This window comes from Mobula birostris, chromosome 2 (assembly GCF_030028105.1).
Source record: "Mobula birostris isolate sMobBir1 chromosome 2, sMobBir1.hap1, whole genome shotgun sequence".
Lineage (NCBI taxonomy): Eukaryota > Metazoa > Chordata > Chondrichthyes > Myliobatiformes > Myliobatidae > Mobula > Mobula birostris.
In genome coordinates this window covers 42,008,512-42,025,096 of record NC_092371.1, presented here as the reverse complement: position 1 = coordinate 42,025,096, position 16,585 = coordinate 42,008,512, and the positions used below count along the sequence as shown (strand labels likewise).

The 16,585-nt window shown below is 40.5% G+C and overlaps 1 protein-coding gene across 6 annotated transcripts in view; it reads right to left on the bottom strand.

Annotated features, from left to right (window-relative positions):
* ripor3 (RIPOR family member 3) overlaps window positions 1–16,585 on the bottom strand; it is a 193,766-nt gene that overhangs the window by 111,079 nt on the left and 66,102 nt on the right. For 5 of the 6 annotated variants that reach the window (XM_072239973.1, XM_072240012.1, XM_072240003.1 and 2 more), the window contains 2 exons: window positions 9,820–9,983; window positions 8,973–9,099 (listed from right to left, as the gene is read on the bottom strand). In XM_072239973.1, coding sequence (XP_072096074.1) covers window positions 8,973–9,073 — 101 coding nt within the window. In that variant the 5' untranslated portion in view covers window positions 9,074–9,099; window positions 9,820–9,983. The remainder of the gene's footprint in view (window positions 1–8,972; window positions 9,100–9,819; window positions 9,984–16,585) is intronic. The other variant, XM_072239993.1, reaches the window with a different exon arrangement.

Below are 16,585 nucleotides of genomic sequence, written 5' to 3'. Positions count from 1 at the left end.
AACAGCCAGCAGAGGATTGATGAGCCAACTGGCCCCTTTATTTGTCATAAGGAAATATGAAATACGATCATTCATGTGGAAAATTTATTTTCTCATTGTAGTTTTTGTGATGCATCCTAAAATATAGAACCATAGAACCACAGAACGTTACAGCACAGAAACAGGCCTTTTAAACTCCATCTTCCATTTTTCAGCCCATTTTTCCGCTGGTCCAAATCCCTCTGCAAACTTTGAAAACGTTCCTCACTGTCCACTACAACTCAAATCTTTGTATCATCAGCAAATTTGCTGATCCAACTTACAACATTATCATCCAGATTATTGATATAGATGACAAATAACAATGGACCCAGCACTGATCCTTGTGACACACCACTAGTCACAGGCCACCACTCAGAGAAGCAATCCTCCAATACCACTTGGGCCAATGTCTAATCCAATTTATTACCTCTCCATGTATAGCCCCCCACTAATGCTCCCTTTAAACTTTTCCCCCCTCACCGTTAACCCATGTCCTCTGGTTTTTTTCTCCCCTAGCCTCAGTGGAAAAAGCCTGCTTGCATTCACTCTATCTATACCCATCATAATTTTATATACCTCTATCAAATCTCCCCTTATTCTTCTACGCTCCAGGGAATAAAGTCCTAACCTATTCAACCTTTCTCTGTAACTGAGTTTCTCAAGTCCCGGCAACATCCTTGTAAACCTTCTCTGTACTCTTTCAACCTTATTTATATCCTTCCTGTAATTTGGTGATCAAAACTGCACACAATACTCTAAATTCGGCCTCACCTATGCCTTATACAACCTCACCATAACATTCCAACTCTTATACTCAATACTTTGATTTATAAAGGTCAATGTACCAAAAGCTCTCTTTACAACCCTATCTACCTGTGATGCCACTTTTAGGGAATCTTGTATCTGTATTCCCAGGTCCCTCTGTTCTACTGCACTCCTCAGTGCCCTACCATTTACCTTGTATGTTCTACCTTGTTTTGTCCTTCCAAAGTGCAATACCTCACACTTGTCTGTATTAAACTCCATCTGCCATTTTTCAGCCCATTTTTCGGCTGGTCCAAATCCCTCTGCAAGCTTCAAAAACCTTCCTCACTGTCCACTACACCTCCAATCTTTGTATCATCAGCAAATTTGCTGATCCAACTTACAACATTATCATCCAGATCATTGATATAGATGACAAATAACAATGGACCCAGCACTGATCCCTGTGGCACACCACTAGTCACAGGCCTCCACTCAGAGAAGCAATCCTCCAATACCACTTGGGCCAATGTCTAATCCAATTTATTACCTCTCCATGTATACCTAGCGACTGAATCTTCCTAACTAACCTCCCATGCAGGACCTTGTCAAAGGCCTTACTGAAGTCCCTGTAGACAACACCCACTGCCTTCCCTTCATCCACTTTCCTGGTAACATCCCCAAAAAACTCTAATAGATTTGTTAAACATGACCTACCACACACAAAGCTATGTTGACTCTCCCTAATAAGTCCCTGTCTATTGAAATACTTGTAGATCCTATCTCTTAGTACTCCTTCCAATAATTTACCTACTACCAACGTCAAAATTACCAGCCTATAATTTCCCGAATTACTTTTAGAGACTTTTTTAAACAACGGAACAAGATGAGCTATTCTCCAATCCTCCAGCACCTCACCCGTAGATACCGACATTTTAAATATATCTGCCAGGGCCCCTGCAATTTCAACACTAGTCTCCTTCAAAGTCCGAGGGAATACCCTATAAGGTCCTGGGGATTTATCTACTCTGATTTGCCTCAAAATAGCAAGCACCTCCTCCTCTTCAATCTGTATAGGTTCCATGCCCTCACTACTTGTTTGCCTGATTTCCATTGACTCCATGCCAATTTCCTTATTAAATACAGACGCAAAAAACCCATTTAAGATCTCCCCCGTTTCTTTTGGTTCCATACATAGCCGACCACTCTGATCTTCAAGAGGACCAATTTTATCCCTTACTATCCTCTTGCTCTTAATATACCTGTAGAAGCTCTTTGGATTATCCTTCACATTCCCTGCCAAAGCAACCTCATGTCTTCTTTTAGCCCTCCTGATTTCTTTCTTAAGTGTTTTTTTTTGCATTTTTTATACTCCTCAAGCACCTTATTTGCTCCCTGTTTTCTATACATGTCATACATCTCTCTCTTCTTCTTTATCAGAGTTCCAATATCCCTTGAGAACCAAGGTTCCTTATTCTTATTCACTTTGCCTTTAATCCTGACAGGAACATACAAACTCTGCACTCTCAAAATTTCTCCTTTGAAGGCCTCCCACTTACCAATCACATCCTTGCCAGAGAACAACCTGTCCCAATCCATGCTTTTTAGATCCTTTCTCATTTCTTCAAATTTGGTCTTTTTCCAGTTTAGAACCTCAACCCGAGGACCAGATCTATCCTCATCCATGATCAAGTTGAAACTAATGGTGTTATGATCACTGGAACCAAGGTGTTCCCCCACACACACTTCCGTCACCTGTCCTAACTCGTTTCCTAATAGGAGATCTAATATTGCATCCTTTCTAGTTGGTAGCTCTATATATTGATTTAGAAAACTTTCCTGAACACATTTTACAAACTCTAACCCGTCTAGACCTTTAACAGTATGGGAGTCCCAATCAATATTTTGTTTATTTAGCTGAAACATTTGCAATTTTGCACTATCATTCCTGATGCATCTGCAAAGCAACTGATATTTGTTTGGCGACAGGGAGTGGTGATACCATGCTGTTTGCTGATAAGGATATTAAATTTGAGGCATTTGAGGGAGTTAATATCGACCAGCAAATGCAGATGTTAATACATATAACATTGTAGTTGCTCTTGCATTTCTAAGGCATACTTTAAAATTAAATGATAAGAGTAACTAAATGCAAGCTTATCCTTCTTGTCCTAAATCGTAGTAATGACAGATTTTTTTCATTTAAAACAGTCAGTTTAATATTAACTTACAATTTAATATACACAAACTTATATTTTACCATGTAACACAACTAGTAAAAATTTTAAAATATTGAAGTTATAATGAAATCTAAACAGCTCAGATAATGCCCAATTGTTTTAGAATAAAACCAGAACTATTTATTGATTCTTTCAAAGCCAGAGGGCAAATTCCTTACTAGCTAAACTATGTGGGGGTATCACAGTAAAGCTTGTTACTACCTCTCAGTCAGCCATTCTATAAAGTTGTTTTTGCATTGTCCAATATTAAACAGTAGCAGATCACATTAGCTGAAATTAAACCTAGATGCTATTTCCTGTAATTTTAACACTTGTTTCAGTTTAGTTTAAAATCAGATTAAGCCCCGAAGCAACACAAGTGATATATGTATGAAATGCTCATAGCTTAGTGCCTGTTTCATGACTGACGACAGGCAAACTAGAAACTAAACAAATGGCAGAAATGTCTTGGCCTATATCATTCAGCTGTTATGGAAAAACAAACAGCACAAAAGGAATTTTTCATCATATTCAAAGGTAAACCCAAACTATGTGAGAAAACATACTTTGCAAAAGGGGAATTCAATTAATAGGAATGGTTAAAAACCACTTTAAGGACTGGAAATAAGTTCATGTCTATCATCTGCTACTTCTTCAGTAGCTGTTCAACCATAAGTGGGATGATGTGGGAATTGTATGTACTGTACACAGTAGTCAATCAGACAGCATGATTTCAAACAAAGTACTCAGGAATTTTGACCAGCAAATGCTACATCTAGCAAAGAGCCCTTAAATTTATTCTTCTGTTATCAAGTTTGTTTTGTTGGTTTGAATTAAATCTGAGCAACAAAAAAACTTTATATCTTAAGAAGGACCTTTACTGATTTAAGCAAGAATGTAAGTCTAGAATTTCCTGGCTCCAGCAATCACTCCTGCTTGCCTCTCACATACTTGCTAAGCCTGCATTTATTTTATTCAGATCCCCAATGAAAACTTCCTTCCAGAGGCCATCTGATCTTACTTGGCAAAGCAAACACAGATATAATTCCCATCACGTGGTAGACAGAAAATAAGCTATGCATTGAGAAAAATAGTTCTCACAGCTGAGCTGAGCCCTACCTCTGACTTAGTAGATTCTCAAAACTTTCAAGAAGTTTTGAATGTTTATGAATATCTTTGACATTCAGAAATATTCAAAATGATTTAACAACTAATCAAGTTATAGAAAGATTAAAATGATAACATCAAACACTAAAAACAATGAAATGATTCCTTAATATTTTTTAAAATATGAAATTAAACAAAGATAAATAAAGTAATCTCTCTTCATAAATTGTGTGATTTCAGTGGCCAATATACAGTATCTTCGCTGTGATATTCTAGTAGACCAACTTCAATATACTTTCCATAAAGAGAAGCCAAACACGTTTTTACAGAATTCTGTGGCCTGGACACTTGTTTCAAACCTGAAATCATTTTCTGATCTGTTTTTACTTCAGATTTCCAGCAGCTGCAGTACTTGCCTTTACAATTACTGCAAGGCTTATTAACCTTGGTTACTAAAGTTTCATGCTAAACCCAAATGTTGATGCACTTCAGCATTTTTATTCCCAGCCTATTGACAATAGAGGTCTTAAGACATGTTCAGTTAAATGGTGTTGAGCATACTGCTCACTTTTAACAACATGTGCACAAAATTGTTCCCCTTATATAAGGCCTGAGAATAGTCACATACAGAAGATGGCCTTAACTAATAGGCCTGCTTCAGTGTTACTTACAAGGAGCCCAATCTTATTTGTTTCTGTTGGGAAATTGAATTATCTATTTTATACTATAAGACATTGGAGTAGAATTAGGCTATTCAGCCAATCGAGTATGATCCGCCACTCCATCATGGCTGATTTATTATCCTTCTTAACCGCATACTCCTGCTTAAAACTGCTCACAACACTCTGTGTGGGCTGACCAATGTCTTATAAAACGTCAGTATTATATCCTTGCTTTTATATACTAGTCCTCTTGAAATGAACTCTAACACTGCATTTGCCTTCCTTAACACCAACTCAACCTGCAGGTTAACCTTTATGGAATCCTGCACTAGGACTCCCTAGTCCCTTTGCAACTCCAATTTCTGAATTTGCTCCTGTTAACATAATAGTCTACACTTTTATATCTTCTAACAAAGAGCATGACCATACACTTCCCTACACTATATTCCAGCTGCCACTATCTTGACCATTCTCCTAATGTGTCTAAGTCCTTCTGCAGACTTTCTGTACCTGCCCCTTCACCTATATTGTATAATCTGCAAACCTGCCCACAAAGCCATCAACTCTACATTTCAAATCATTGACATATAATGTAAAATGAAGCAGTCCCAACACTGACCCTCACAGAACACCACTCATCACCGGTAGCCAGCTAGAAAAGGCCCCCTTTATTCCCACTCTTTGCCTCCTGCCAGTCAGCCAATCTTCTATCCATGCTAGTATTTCTCCTGTAATATCATGGGCTCTTATCTTGTTTAGCAGCCTCAAGTGCCTCACCTTGTCAAAGGCCTTCTGAAAATCCAAGCAAGCAACATCTACTGGCTCTCCTTTGCCTGTTCTGTCTGTTATTTCCTCAAAGATTTTCAACAGATTTGTTGAAGATTTCCTCATAAAGAAACCATATGGACTTTAGCCAGGAGGATGTGGAATCCATATGGGTAGAGCTGCATAACACTAAGGGGCAGAAAACGCTGGTGGGAGTTGTGTACAGGCCACCTAACAGTAGTAGTGAGGTTGGAGGTTGGGGATGGCATTAAACAGGAAATTAGAATTGCATGCAATAAAGGAACAGCAGTTATAATGGGTGATTTCAATCTACATATAGATTTGGTGAACCAAATTGGTAAGGGTGCTGAGGAAGAGGATTTCTTGGAATGTATGCGGGATGGTTTTTTGAACCAACATGTCGAGGAAACAACTAGAGAGCAGGCCATTCTAGATTGGGTATTGAGCAATCAGGAAGGGTTAATTAGCAATCTTGTCGTGAGAGGCCCCTTGGGTAAGAGTGACCATAATATGGTGGAATTCTTCATTAAGATGGAGAGTGACATAGTTAGTTCAGAAACAAAGGTTCTGAACTTAAAGAGGGGTAACTTTGAAGGTATGAGATGTGAATTAGCTAAGATAGACTGGCAAATGATACTTAAAGGATTGACGGTGGATATGCAATGGCAAGCATTTAAAGATCGCATGGATGAACTACAAAAATTGTTCATCCCAGTTTGGCAAAAGAATAAATCAGGGAAGGTAGTGCACCCGCGGCTGACAAGAGAAATTAGGGATAGTATCAATTCCAAAGAAGAAACATACAAATTAACCAGAAAAAGCAGCACACCTGAGGACTGGGAGAAATTCAGAGTCCAGCGGAGGAGGACAAAGGGTTTAATTAGGAAAGGGTAAAAAGATTATGAGAGAAAACTGGCAGGGAACATAAAAACTGACTGTAAAAGCTTTTATAGATATGTGAAAAGAAAAAGATTGGTTAGATTGGTTAAGACAAATGTAGGTCCCTTATAGACAGAAACAGGTGAATTGATTATGGGGAACAAGGACATGGCATTCCAATTGAATAATTACTTTGGTTCTGTCTTCACTAAGGAGGACATAAATAATCTTCCAGAAATAGTAGGGGACAGAGGGTCCAGTGAGATGGAGGAACTGAGGGAAATACATGTTAGTAGGGAAGTGGTGTTAGGTAAATTGAAGGGATTAAAGGCAGATAAATCCCCAGGGCCATAAGGTCTGCTTCCCAGAGTGCTTAAGGAAGTAGCCCAAGAAATAATGGATGCATTAGTGATAATTTTTCAAAACTCTTTAGATTCTGGACTAGTTCCTGAGGATTGGAGGGTGGCTAATGTAACCCCACTTTTTAAAAAAGGAGAGAGAGAGAAACCGGGGAATTATAGACTAGTTAGCCTAACATCGGTGGTGGGGAAAATGCTAGCGTCAGTCATCAAAGATGTGATAACAGCACATTTGGAAAGCGGTGAAATCATCGGATAAAGTCAGCATGGATTTGTGAAAGGAAAATCGTGTCTGATGAATCTCATTGAATTTTTTGAGGATGTAACTAGTAGAGTGAATTGGGGAGAACCAGTGGATGTAGTATATTTAGATTTTCAAAAGGCTTTTGACAAGGTCCCACACAGGAGATTAGTGTGCAAACTTAAAGCACAGGGTATTGGGGGTATGGTATTGATGTGGAGAGAATTGGTTGGCATACAGGAAGCAAAGAGTGGGAATAAACGGGACCTTTTCAGAATGGCAGGCAGTGACTAGTGAGGTACCGCAAGGCTCAGTGCTGGGACCCCAGAGGTTTACGATATATATTAATGACTTAGATGAGGGAATTAAAAGCAGCACCTCCAAGTTTGCGGATGACACGAAGCTGGGCGGCAGTGTTAGCTGTGAGGAGGATGCTAAGAGGATGCAGGGTGACTTGGATAGGTTAGATGAGTGGGCAAATTCATGGCAGATGCAATTTAATGTGGATAAATGTGAGGTTATCCACTTTGGTGGCAAGAACAGGAAAACAGATTATTATCTGAATGGTGGCCAACTAGGAAAAGGGGAGGTGCAACGAGAACTGGGTGTCATTATACACGAGTCATTGAAAGTGGGCATGCAGGTACAGCAGGCGGTGAAAAAGGTGAATGGTATGCTGGCATTCATAGCAAGAGGATTCGAGTACAGGAGCAGGGAGGTACTACTGCAGTTGTACAAGGCCTTGGTGAGGCCACACCTGGAGTATTGTGTGCAGTTTTGGTCCCCTAATCTGAGGAAAGACATTCTTGCCATAGAGGAAGTACAAAGAAGGTTCACCAGATTGATTCCTGGGATGGCAGAACTTTGATTCCTGGGATGGCAGAACTTTCATACGATGAAAGACTGGATCGACTAGGCTTATACTCGTTGGAATTTAGAAGATTGAGGAGGTATCTGATTGAATCGGATAAAATCCTAAAGGGATTGGACAGGCTAGATGCAGGAAGATTGTTCCCGATTTTGGGGAAGTCCAGAACGAGGGGTCACAGTTTGAGGATAAGGGGGAAGCCTTTTAGGACCGAGATTAGGAAAAACTTCTTCACACTGAGAGTGGTGAATCTGTGGAATTCTCTACCACAGGAAACTGTTGAGGCCAGTTCATTGGCTATATTTAAGATGGAGTTAGATATGGCCCTTGTGGCTAAAGGGATCAGGGGGTATGGAGAGAAGGCAGGTACTGGGTTCTGAGTTGGATGATCAGCCATGATCATACTGAATGGCGGTGCAGGCTCGAAGGGCCAAATGGCCTACTCCTGCACCTATTTTCTATGTTTCTATGATTTCATTTTATCATGTGCTTTCAAAGTAGCCCGAAACCTTCAACATCTTTCCAGCCACAGAAGTCAGGCTAACTGGTCCATAATTCTTCCAGAACGATTTCTTTAAATTTAATCCATGTTCTCACCATCAATAAACAGCTCTCTCACTAATATGCCCCTTCATGCTGATGTTCTCTATTCCTACCAGTTATTTCCTCAACTAAATTTAGCCATTATCTTTGCAATCTTGCTTTGACCCCAGAATTATTTGTCTCAGCTACTCTCCACCCCAAATCTGATCAATCCTCTGATCATCTCTTTCGCCATTCACCTATAGCAGAAAACTTCTGTGCAATCATCTGCCCAGCAGCTCTCCTCTCAAGACTCTTCTCACCCAACTTCCTCTAAACTTCACTCCCTGGAATGGAAGGAGATATTGGACAAGGGGCCTTTAAGCATGTTTAATTGTAAAATGCTAGTTCAGCTACACACCACCTTGGGCCTTGTGTGCAATTCCCCTCATGCTGGACCTCACACAAAACTAGTCTGGTAACCGTCTGCAATGCCACTTTAATGATGCACAGTTTCAAGCTCAATATGTTTTTAGCTGTTTTATAATACTCGATTATACTTACTGGGCTCTTCTACTTGTCAGTGAACCAAATCCAGTGAACGAACGACTGCGATTGAGCCCACTAGAATCAGCAGGAGAGGCAAAGTGCAGTTTCACAGACATTGTCCTTGGGGACTTGGGGGTGGTCCCTATTGATAGGTAAGAAAAGTACATCAACTATAAGACAGCACAAACTAATACCTAAGAATCAAAAACAGAATCAGGTCTAATATCTCTGGCATATGTTGTGAAATTCATAGTTTTACGGCAGTATTACAGTGTGATGTATTATAGTAAGATATCCATAAATTGCAATAAGTAATATATATAATTAAATTAAGTAAGCAGTGCAAACAGAGAGCACAAAAAATAGTGTTCTGGTGTTAATGGGTTCATTGTTCATTCAGAAATCCGATGGCAAAGGGAAAAAAGCTGTTCCTAAAGCATTGAGTGTGTGTCTTCAGGCTCTGTACCTCCTGCCTGATAGTAGCAATGAGAAGTGGGCATGTCCTGGGTGAGGGGGGTCCCTAATGATGGATGACACCTTTTTGAGGCTCATCTTTGGAAGATGTCCTTGATGCTGGGGAGGCTAGTGTCCATGATGGAGCTGGCCAAGTCTGTAACTTTCTGCAGCTTTCTCCATTCCCATGTAGTGGCCCCCTCCATACCAGATAGTGATGCAACCAGTAAGAATGCTCTACATGGTACACCTGTAGAAATTTGCTGGAGTCTTTGCTGATGTACAAAGTCTCCTCAACCCCTAATGAAATATAGCCATTGTTGTGCCTGCTTTGTAATTGCATCAATATGTTGAGCCCAGGATAGATCCTTCAGATTTGTTGGACAGCCAAGAACTTGAAAATGCTCACCCTTTCCACTGATGTTCGCTCAATGAGGACTGGTGTGTGTTCCTTCGACTTGCCCTTCCTGAAGTCCACAATCAATTCCTTGGTCTTACTGACGTTGAGTACAAGGCTGTTACTGCAGCTGATCTATCTCACACCTGTACGCCTCCTCATCACCATCTGAAATTCTGCCGAAAGTAATTGTGTCATCAGCAATGGCTCTTGAGCTGTGCCTAGCCACACAGTTATGGGTGTAGGGAGAGTAGACAGTGAGAAAAGCAAGCATCCTTGAGGAGTGACAATGGAAGAGATTTTTGAAATGGTGAAGCTTTAAAGAAAATTACACAAGCAAAACTATCTTTCTTTTCTGCTTCTTCCAAAAGTAGAAAAACACAACTTAACATCCATAATATAGTATAAGACAGAAATATTATTACTGAAGCAATGTTGATTTCTGTATAATGGGGCTTCTTAATGTGAAAATATTGAAAAAAAATCATAAACTAACCATGCCGTAATAAAGTACAATGTTAAAATGGGATACTTCTGTTTCTAAGTATTTTTTTCTTTCACGAAACAATAATAGTTACAGATATAGTCTAAATAATATGGGATAAAGAAACTAGTGATGGTGAAGATAAGGTCAAATATCACACTTCTTTAAATTTTTGAAAACTTGACTTTTCCTGTTGTGTGTGCACCCTCCTAAAGTAAACATTGTTTTTTAAAGAATCTAATCAGATATTCACGGAAATAAATAATTCTAAGATTTATTAAGTATATAAAATAAGGTGCGGAAAAGTTCCATTTTGTTTAAACTATTTGGCTTCAATAAAAATCTCAATATTGCTGCTGTATAAGTACAAATACATGAAATAACATGTTACAAATACAGTGGCACAGTCGGATGCAAACATGCGGTAGAAAGAATAAAAGAACGCAAAGTTTTATAAGCCCTGCAATTCCAACTAAAATGATGGTACTCAGCCCAATTGCAGAATGCTTCAAGTTTTCTCACACTTGTTCATTTCTGGGTTGAGGTCTAATTACCCTTGAAACAGTCCTTCTGGCTCAGTAATGTTGGACAGGATTTTCCAGGATACAGACTCACTGATGATGTAGGACCACCGATATATTTCAAAGTCAAGATGGTGTGCAACCTAGAGGGAAATCTGTAGGTGGTAGTATACCAATGAACCCACAGCTCCTGTTCTTCTTGATGGTGTTGGCCAGAAAGAACAGCAGTCTACAAATCAGTGAATTTGAATGAATGAAGACAGTGGAAGCACACAGACTAATTGTCTTTGTTCTTGCTCTGTGCCTGGGGATGAAGGCTGCCATTTTGTGAAGACACTCTGCTCTCCATTTTGTGAACTTGAAGTGCTTGGCTTGATCAGTGTTTTAACGAAGACGCTGAGATGCTCCACGGTATCTGCTGGACTAGAGATCACTTCCAAGTAAGATGTTACTTGTGAGATGTTCCTTGGTTGGATATAATATGCAGGTTTGTGAATGTTGAGGCTGGTGCCTGCCTGGAGTGATTCAAACTGGTTGCTGATTGAGAACAAAGAGCCATAAATTATCACCGTCGGAAGAGGGCAATAACTAGATGCTGGCTTGGAGTGTTCAAGGCAGACACATGACCTGTGGCCTAAGACACTGGAATGCAATATTTAAATTGATAAGGAATGGACACTTTGTTTGTGCTGGCAGCCGTAACTTTGAAGAATGACCATCGTAGATACAGATGTCAGTGACCCTACGTGGAACACGTGGTAAGTGGATTGGGACTATGAGGAATGCATGGCCAGCGTAGATTCCTTTGTTTGGGTAATACCTTCGCTATTCTTTTGACTTTTCAGGAGAATCAGGGAAACTTCGTGGGTGTGCACACAAAGTACTTAGTATATGAATTCACGTACTAGTTAGTTTAAACAATAAAGGTACTTCTCAGTACTTCTCTGTGCCTCTCTGATCATTATTACAAGGAGTGATTCTTAGAACAATGGCAGGTTTATGAATTTGAGAAGTGTGGTTACAGTGGTCTGAGCAAATAATTGGAAGTGCACTTTGTAGAAGTGCACACTGCGCTCATAAGGTTTCAGTAATGGAGGGAATGGATGTTGAGGCAAATGGATGAAGCAAATAAAGATGGTGAATATTAGGATACTGCCTGGGACATCCTGCAGTGATATGCTGGGGCTGCAATGATTGACTTCCTTCAACCATAATTGTGTTCCTTTATGCAATGTATAACTCCTACTATTGGAGTGTTTATCTTTTGATTGAATTGGTTTGCATTGACTTTCCATTACTTAAATTCTTCACATACATGAGGAGTAAAAATCTTTACGTTATGCTCCATCTAAATGTGCAATGCGCAATTTGTAGTAATTTATAATAAATAGTATGTACAACAAATCAGTCAATATAAAATAGAAATACAATTGTATCAGCATAAATTAATCAGTCTGATGGCCTGGTGGAAGAAGCTGTCCCGGAGCCTGTTGGTCCTGGCTTTTATGCTGCAGTACTGTTTCCCGAATGGTAGCAGCTGGAACAGTTTGTGGTTGGGGTGACTCGGGTTCACAATGATCCTTCAGGCCCTTTTTACACACCTGTCTTTGTAAATGTCCTGAATAATGGGAAGTTCACATCATGAAGGAAATCTGGAAGTCGAACCTGAACAGACGGCTTAAAAAGAGGATCTTCATAGCAGTCATAGAGTCCATTCTCATATACAGATGTGAGACGTGGACACTCAAAAGTCTCTCGATGGTTGCTATACATGAATGCTCCGGATGGCTCTTGACATGAGTTGGCAACAGCACTTGATGAACGTCGAGCTCTATGACGACCTACCGATGCTCACCACTAAAATCGAGGTGAGAAGACTGCAACTAGCGGGGCACTGTCTACGACACCTGGAGCTACCTGCCAGCCTAGTCATCATATGGGAGCCCAAGCATGGGAAGATGAACCCTGGGCACCCTCCCAAGACTATGGTCAACACGCTGCTAGAAGACAGCGGCACGGCTAATGTAGATGAACTGAACACACTGATGAGGGAGAGGGAGAAGTGGAGAGTCCGTCATCGTGCCCAACGCCGGCCCCCTAAGTCTGAGTCAACGTAGTAGTAGTCACATCTACAGATGTTCTGGGCTGTCTGCATCACTCTCTGCAGAGTCCTGTGATTGAGAGAAGTACAGTTCCCATACCAGGCAGTGTTATAGCCAGTCAGGATGCTCTCAATTGTGCGCCTATAGAAAGTCCTTACAATTTAGGGGCTATACCAAACTTCTTCAACCATCTAAGGTGAAAGAGGAGCTGTTGTACCTTTTTCACCACACATCTGATATGTACAGACCATGTGAGATCCTCGGTGATGTTTATGCCAAGGAACATAAAGCTGCTCACCCTCTCAACCCTAGATCCACTGATGTCAATAGGGGTTAGCCTGTCTATTCCTCCTGTAGTCCACAACCAGCTCCTTTTGCCTTTTGACTTGTGCTCTACCAGGGATTCACGTGATCAAACCAAGTGCTGTCATACTTGAGCAAACACGAGGAATACAGCAGATGCTGGAAATTCAAGCAACACACATCAAGGGTGCTGATGAACGCAGCAGGCCAGGCAGCATCTCTAGGAAGAGGTACCGTTGACGTTTTGGGCTGAGACCCTTCGTCAGGTCTCGGCCCGAAACATCGACTGGACCCCTTCCTGGAGATGCTGTCATACTTGTCTCTCTTCTGGAGCTAGGTATTTTGTCCAGGTTGTTTTCAAGTCTGTGATGAGGTCTGGACATAAACAGACCTGGTAAAACTTAAACAGGACCTCAGTGGGTAGGTTATCAGTGAGGAAGTGGCAATTATTACCATCACTGTTGATAGTTTCCATCACTTTGCTGAGGTTAAGAGCAGTTTGACTGAGTTGTTATTAGATGATTGGACTGGTTAGCATACTTAGAAAAGGCGTTTCCTTAGGTAAAACTGATGTAATAGTATGTGATGTTTTGGTTTGGGTATTTCCAGATTTCAATCACCCAGCTTACATCCAAAATAGTCATCGGAGACCATGCTGTAATCGATTAACATGGCAGAGAGACAGAGATGAATTCCCAGGCATTCATCTCCTTAAGAGCCCTTCATTCCCATTGCTGACCAATCAGTGTCCACCTTTACTCAATAGATTTCATTAAAACAATTGAAAACAAGTAAGGGCAGAAACGTAACATCCCTTGCTGAACAGATGGCATTCATCTCTATAAATGGAGGATTTAAAACTGGAACAAGTTCAATTTCTCAGTGTTACTTGCAGTATGCTGGAATGTTTTTTCTCTTGAATGGTTCCTAATTCACAGTCAAGATACTTATAAATATCAAAAGATATATATGCCACATTACTTTTCACTGGTTAAAAACTCCCATTGACAAATTGTAAGGAATCACATCTTGCAAATAAACATGAAAAAGTATTAGAATATTTTCCCCTCTATCTGCCATTCCATTTTTAAAAATTCATTAAATCTCCCCTCTACCGCTGTTTTAAGGATTTAGCAGAGATCTCTTTTTTTGTCACTCCTAGCTCAATGCTCAAAGACTCAAAACACTAAACCTGATACAAAACTTCAGAATTGCCAGAGTGAAAGCAATAGAATGCTGACTCTTGTTATGATTCAGTAGCAGGAAATGGAACACAGCTTCAAACAGGAACACAGGAGTTTGGCCTGACCAATCCAATGGTTTCTTCTGTCTACCTGAAGCTGCTGAGGATCTGGTTTGGAAGAGGATGATTTTACAGATGAATGAGTGGCTGAGGAAGTGGTGCAGGGGGCAAGGTTTCAGATTTCTGGAGAAGGTATTATCTGTACAAAATGGACAGGTTACACCTAAACCTGAGGGGGACCAAGATCCTTGCGGGCAGATCTGCTCGATCTGTTGGGGAGGGTTTAAACTAAGTTGGCAGGAAGATAGGAACTGGAGTGATAGGGCTGAGAATGGGGCAGTTATTATACAAGTTGATGCAGTGTGTAGTAAGACTGTGAGGATGGACAGACACATGATGGGGCAAAGTTGCAGTCAGTGTGTTGAGGCAAAGTGTAACATGGGGACAAAGTTGACAATGGTGATGAATACAGGACTAAAGGTGCTACATTTGAATGCATGCAGCATATGGAATAAAGTAGATGATCTTGTAGCGTAGTTACAGATTGGCTGGTATGAAGTTGTGAGCATTACTGAGACAAGGCTGGAGAAAGATCCTAGTTGTGAGCTAACCTCCAAGGATACACATTGTATTGAAATGTCAGGGAAGTATACAGAGGGGGTGGGTAGTCCTGTTGGTAAAATATGAAATCAAATCCTTAGAGAGGGGTGACAGAGGATCAGGTGTAGAATTCTCGTGGGTAGAGTTAAGAAACTGCAAGGGTAAAAAACCCTGATGGGAGATACATATATAGGCCCACAACAGTAGTCAGGATGTGGGATATAACTTTCAATGGGAAATAGAAAAGGTATGTTAGAAGGGCAATATTACGATGGTAATGGGGGATTTCAATATGCAGGTAGATATAAAATCAGTTAGTGCTGGATTCCAAGAGAGGGAATTTGTAGAATACCTATGAGATGGCTTTTTAGAACAGATTGTGTTTGAGCCCACTAGGGGAAAGGCAATTCTGGACTGGGTGTTGTGACAGGAACCAGATTTGATTAGGGAGCTTATGTAAAGGAACCTTCGGGAGCTAGTGATCATAATATGATAGAATTCACCCTGCAGTTTGAAAGGGAGAAGAAAATGTCAGATATGTCAGTATTACTGTGGAGTACTGTAAAGGGAATTACAGAAGCATGAGAGAGGAGCTGGCCAAAGTTGACTGGGAAGGGCACAAGACAGATACATCCCAAGATGAAGAAGTATTCTTGAGGGAGAATGAGGCAACTGTGTGTGACAAACAAAATCAAAGACAGCTTAAAAGCAAAAGAGAGGGCATATAACACAGAAAAAATTAATGGACAGTCAGGGGATTGAGAAACTTTTAAAAATCAAGTAAGTACAAGTAAAAAAAGCCACAAGGAGAGAAAAGATGAAATATGAAGGTAGGCTACCCAAAGTATCAAAGGGAATACCAAATGTTTTTTTTAAGATATAAAAAGAACAAAAGGGGGGCAAGAGTGGACATTGGACCACAGGAAATCAATGCTGCAGAGGTAGTAATGGAGGGCAAAATAGTGACGGATGATCTGAATAAGTATTTTGCATCAGTCTTCACAGTGGAAGACACTAGCAGTATACCAGAAATTCGAGAATGTCAGTGGGCAAAAGTGAGTGTAGTTGCTATTACTAAGAAGAAGGTGCTTGGGAAGCTGAAATATCTGAAGGTAAATATGTTACATCGACAAGATGGACTACACCCCAAGGTTCTGAAAGAGTTACCTGAAGAGATTGTGGAAGCATTAGTAATGATCTTTCAAGAACAACTAGATTAGGGCTAGGGTTCCACAGACTGGAAAATTGCAACAGTCACTCCACCCTTTAGGGGAGGGAGGCAGAAGAGAGGAAATTATAGGCCAGTTAGCCTGATTTCAGTGGTTGAAAGATGTTGGAGTCCATTATTAAGGATAAGGTTTCAGGGTACTTGGAGGTGCATGATAAAGTAAGCCAAAGTCAGCATGGTTTCCTTAACGGAAGATCTTGCCTAACAAATCTGTTGGAGTTCTTGGAGGAAATAACAGATAGGATCAACAAAAGAGAGTCAGGGAGTTGTTTACTTGAATTTTCAGAAGGCCTTTGA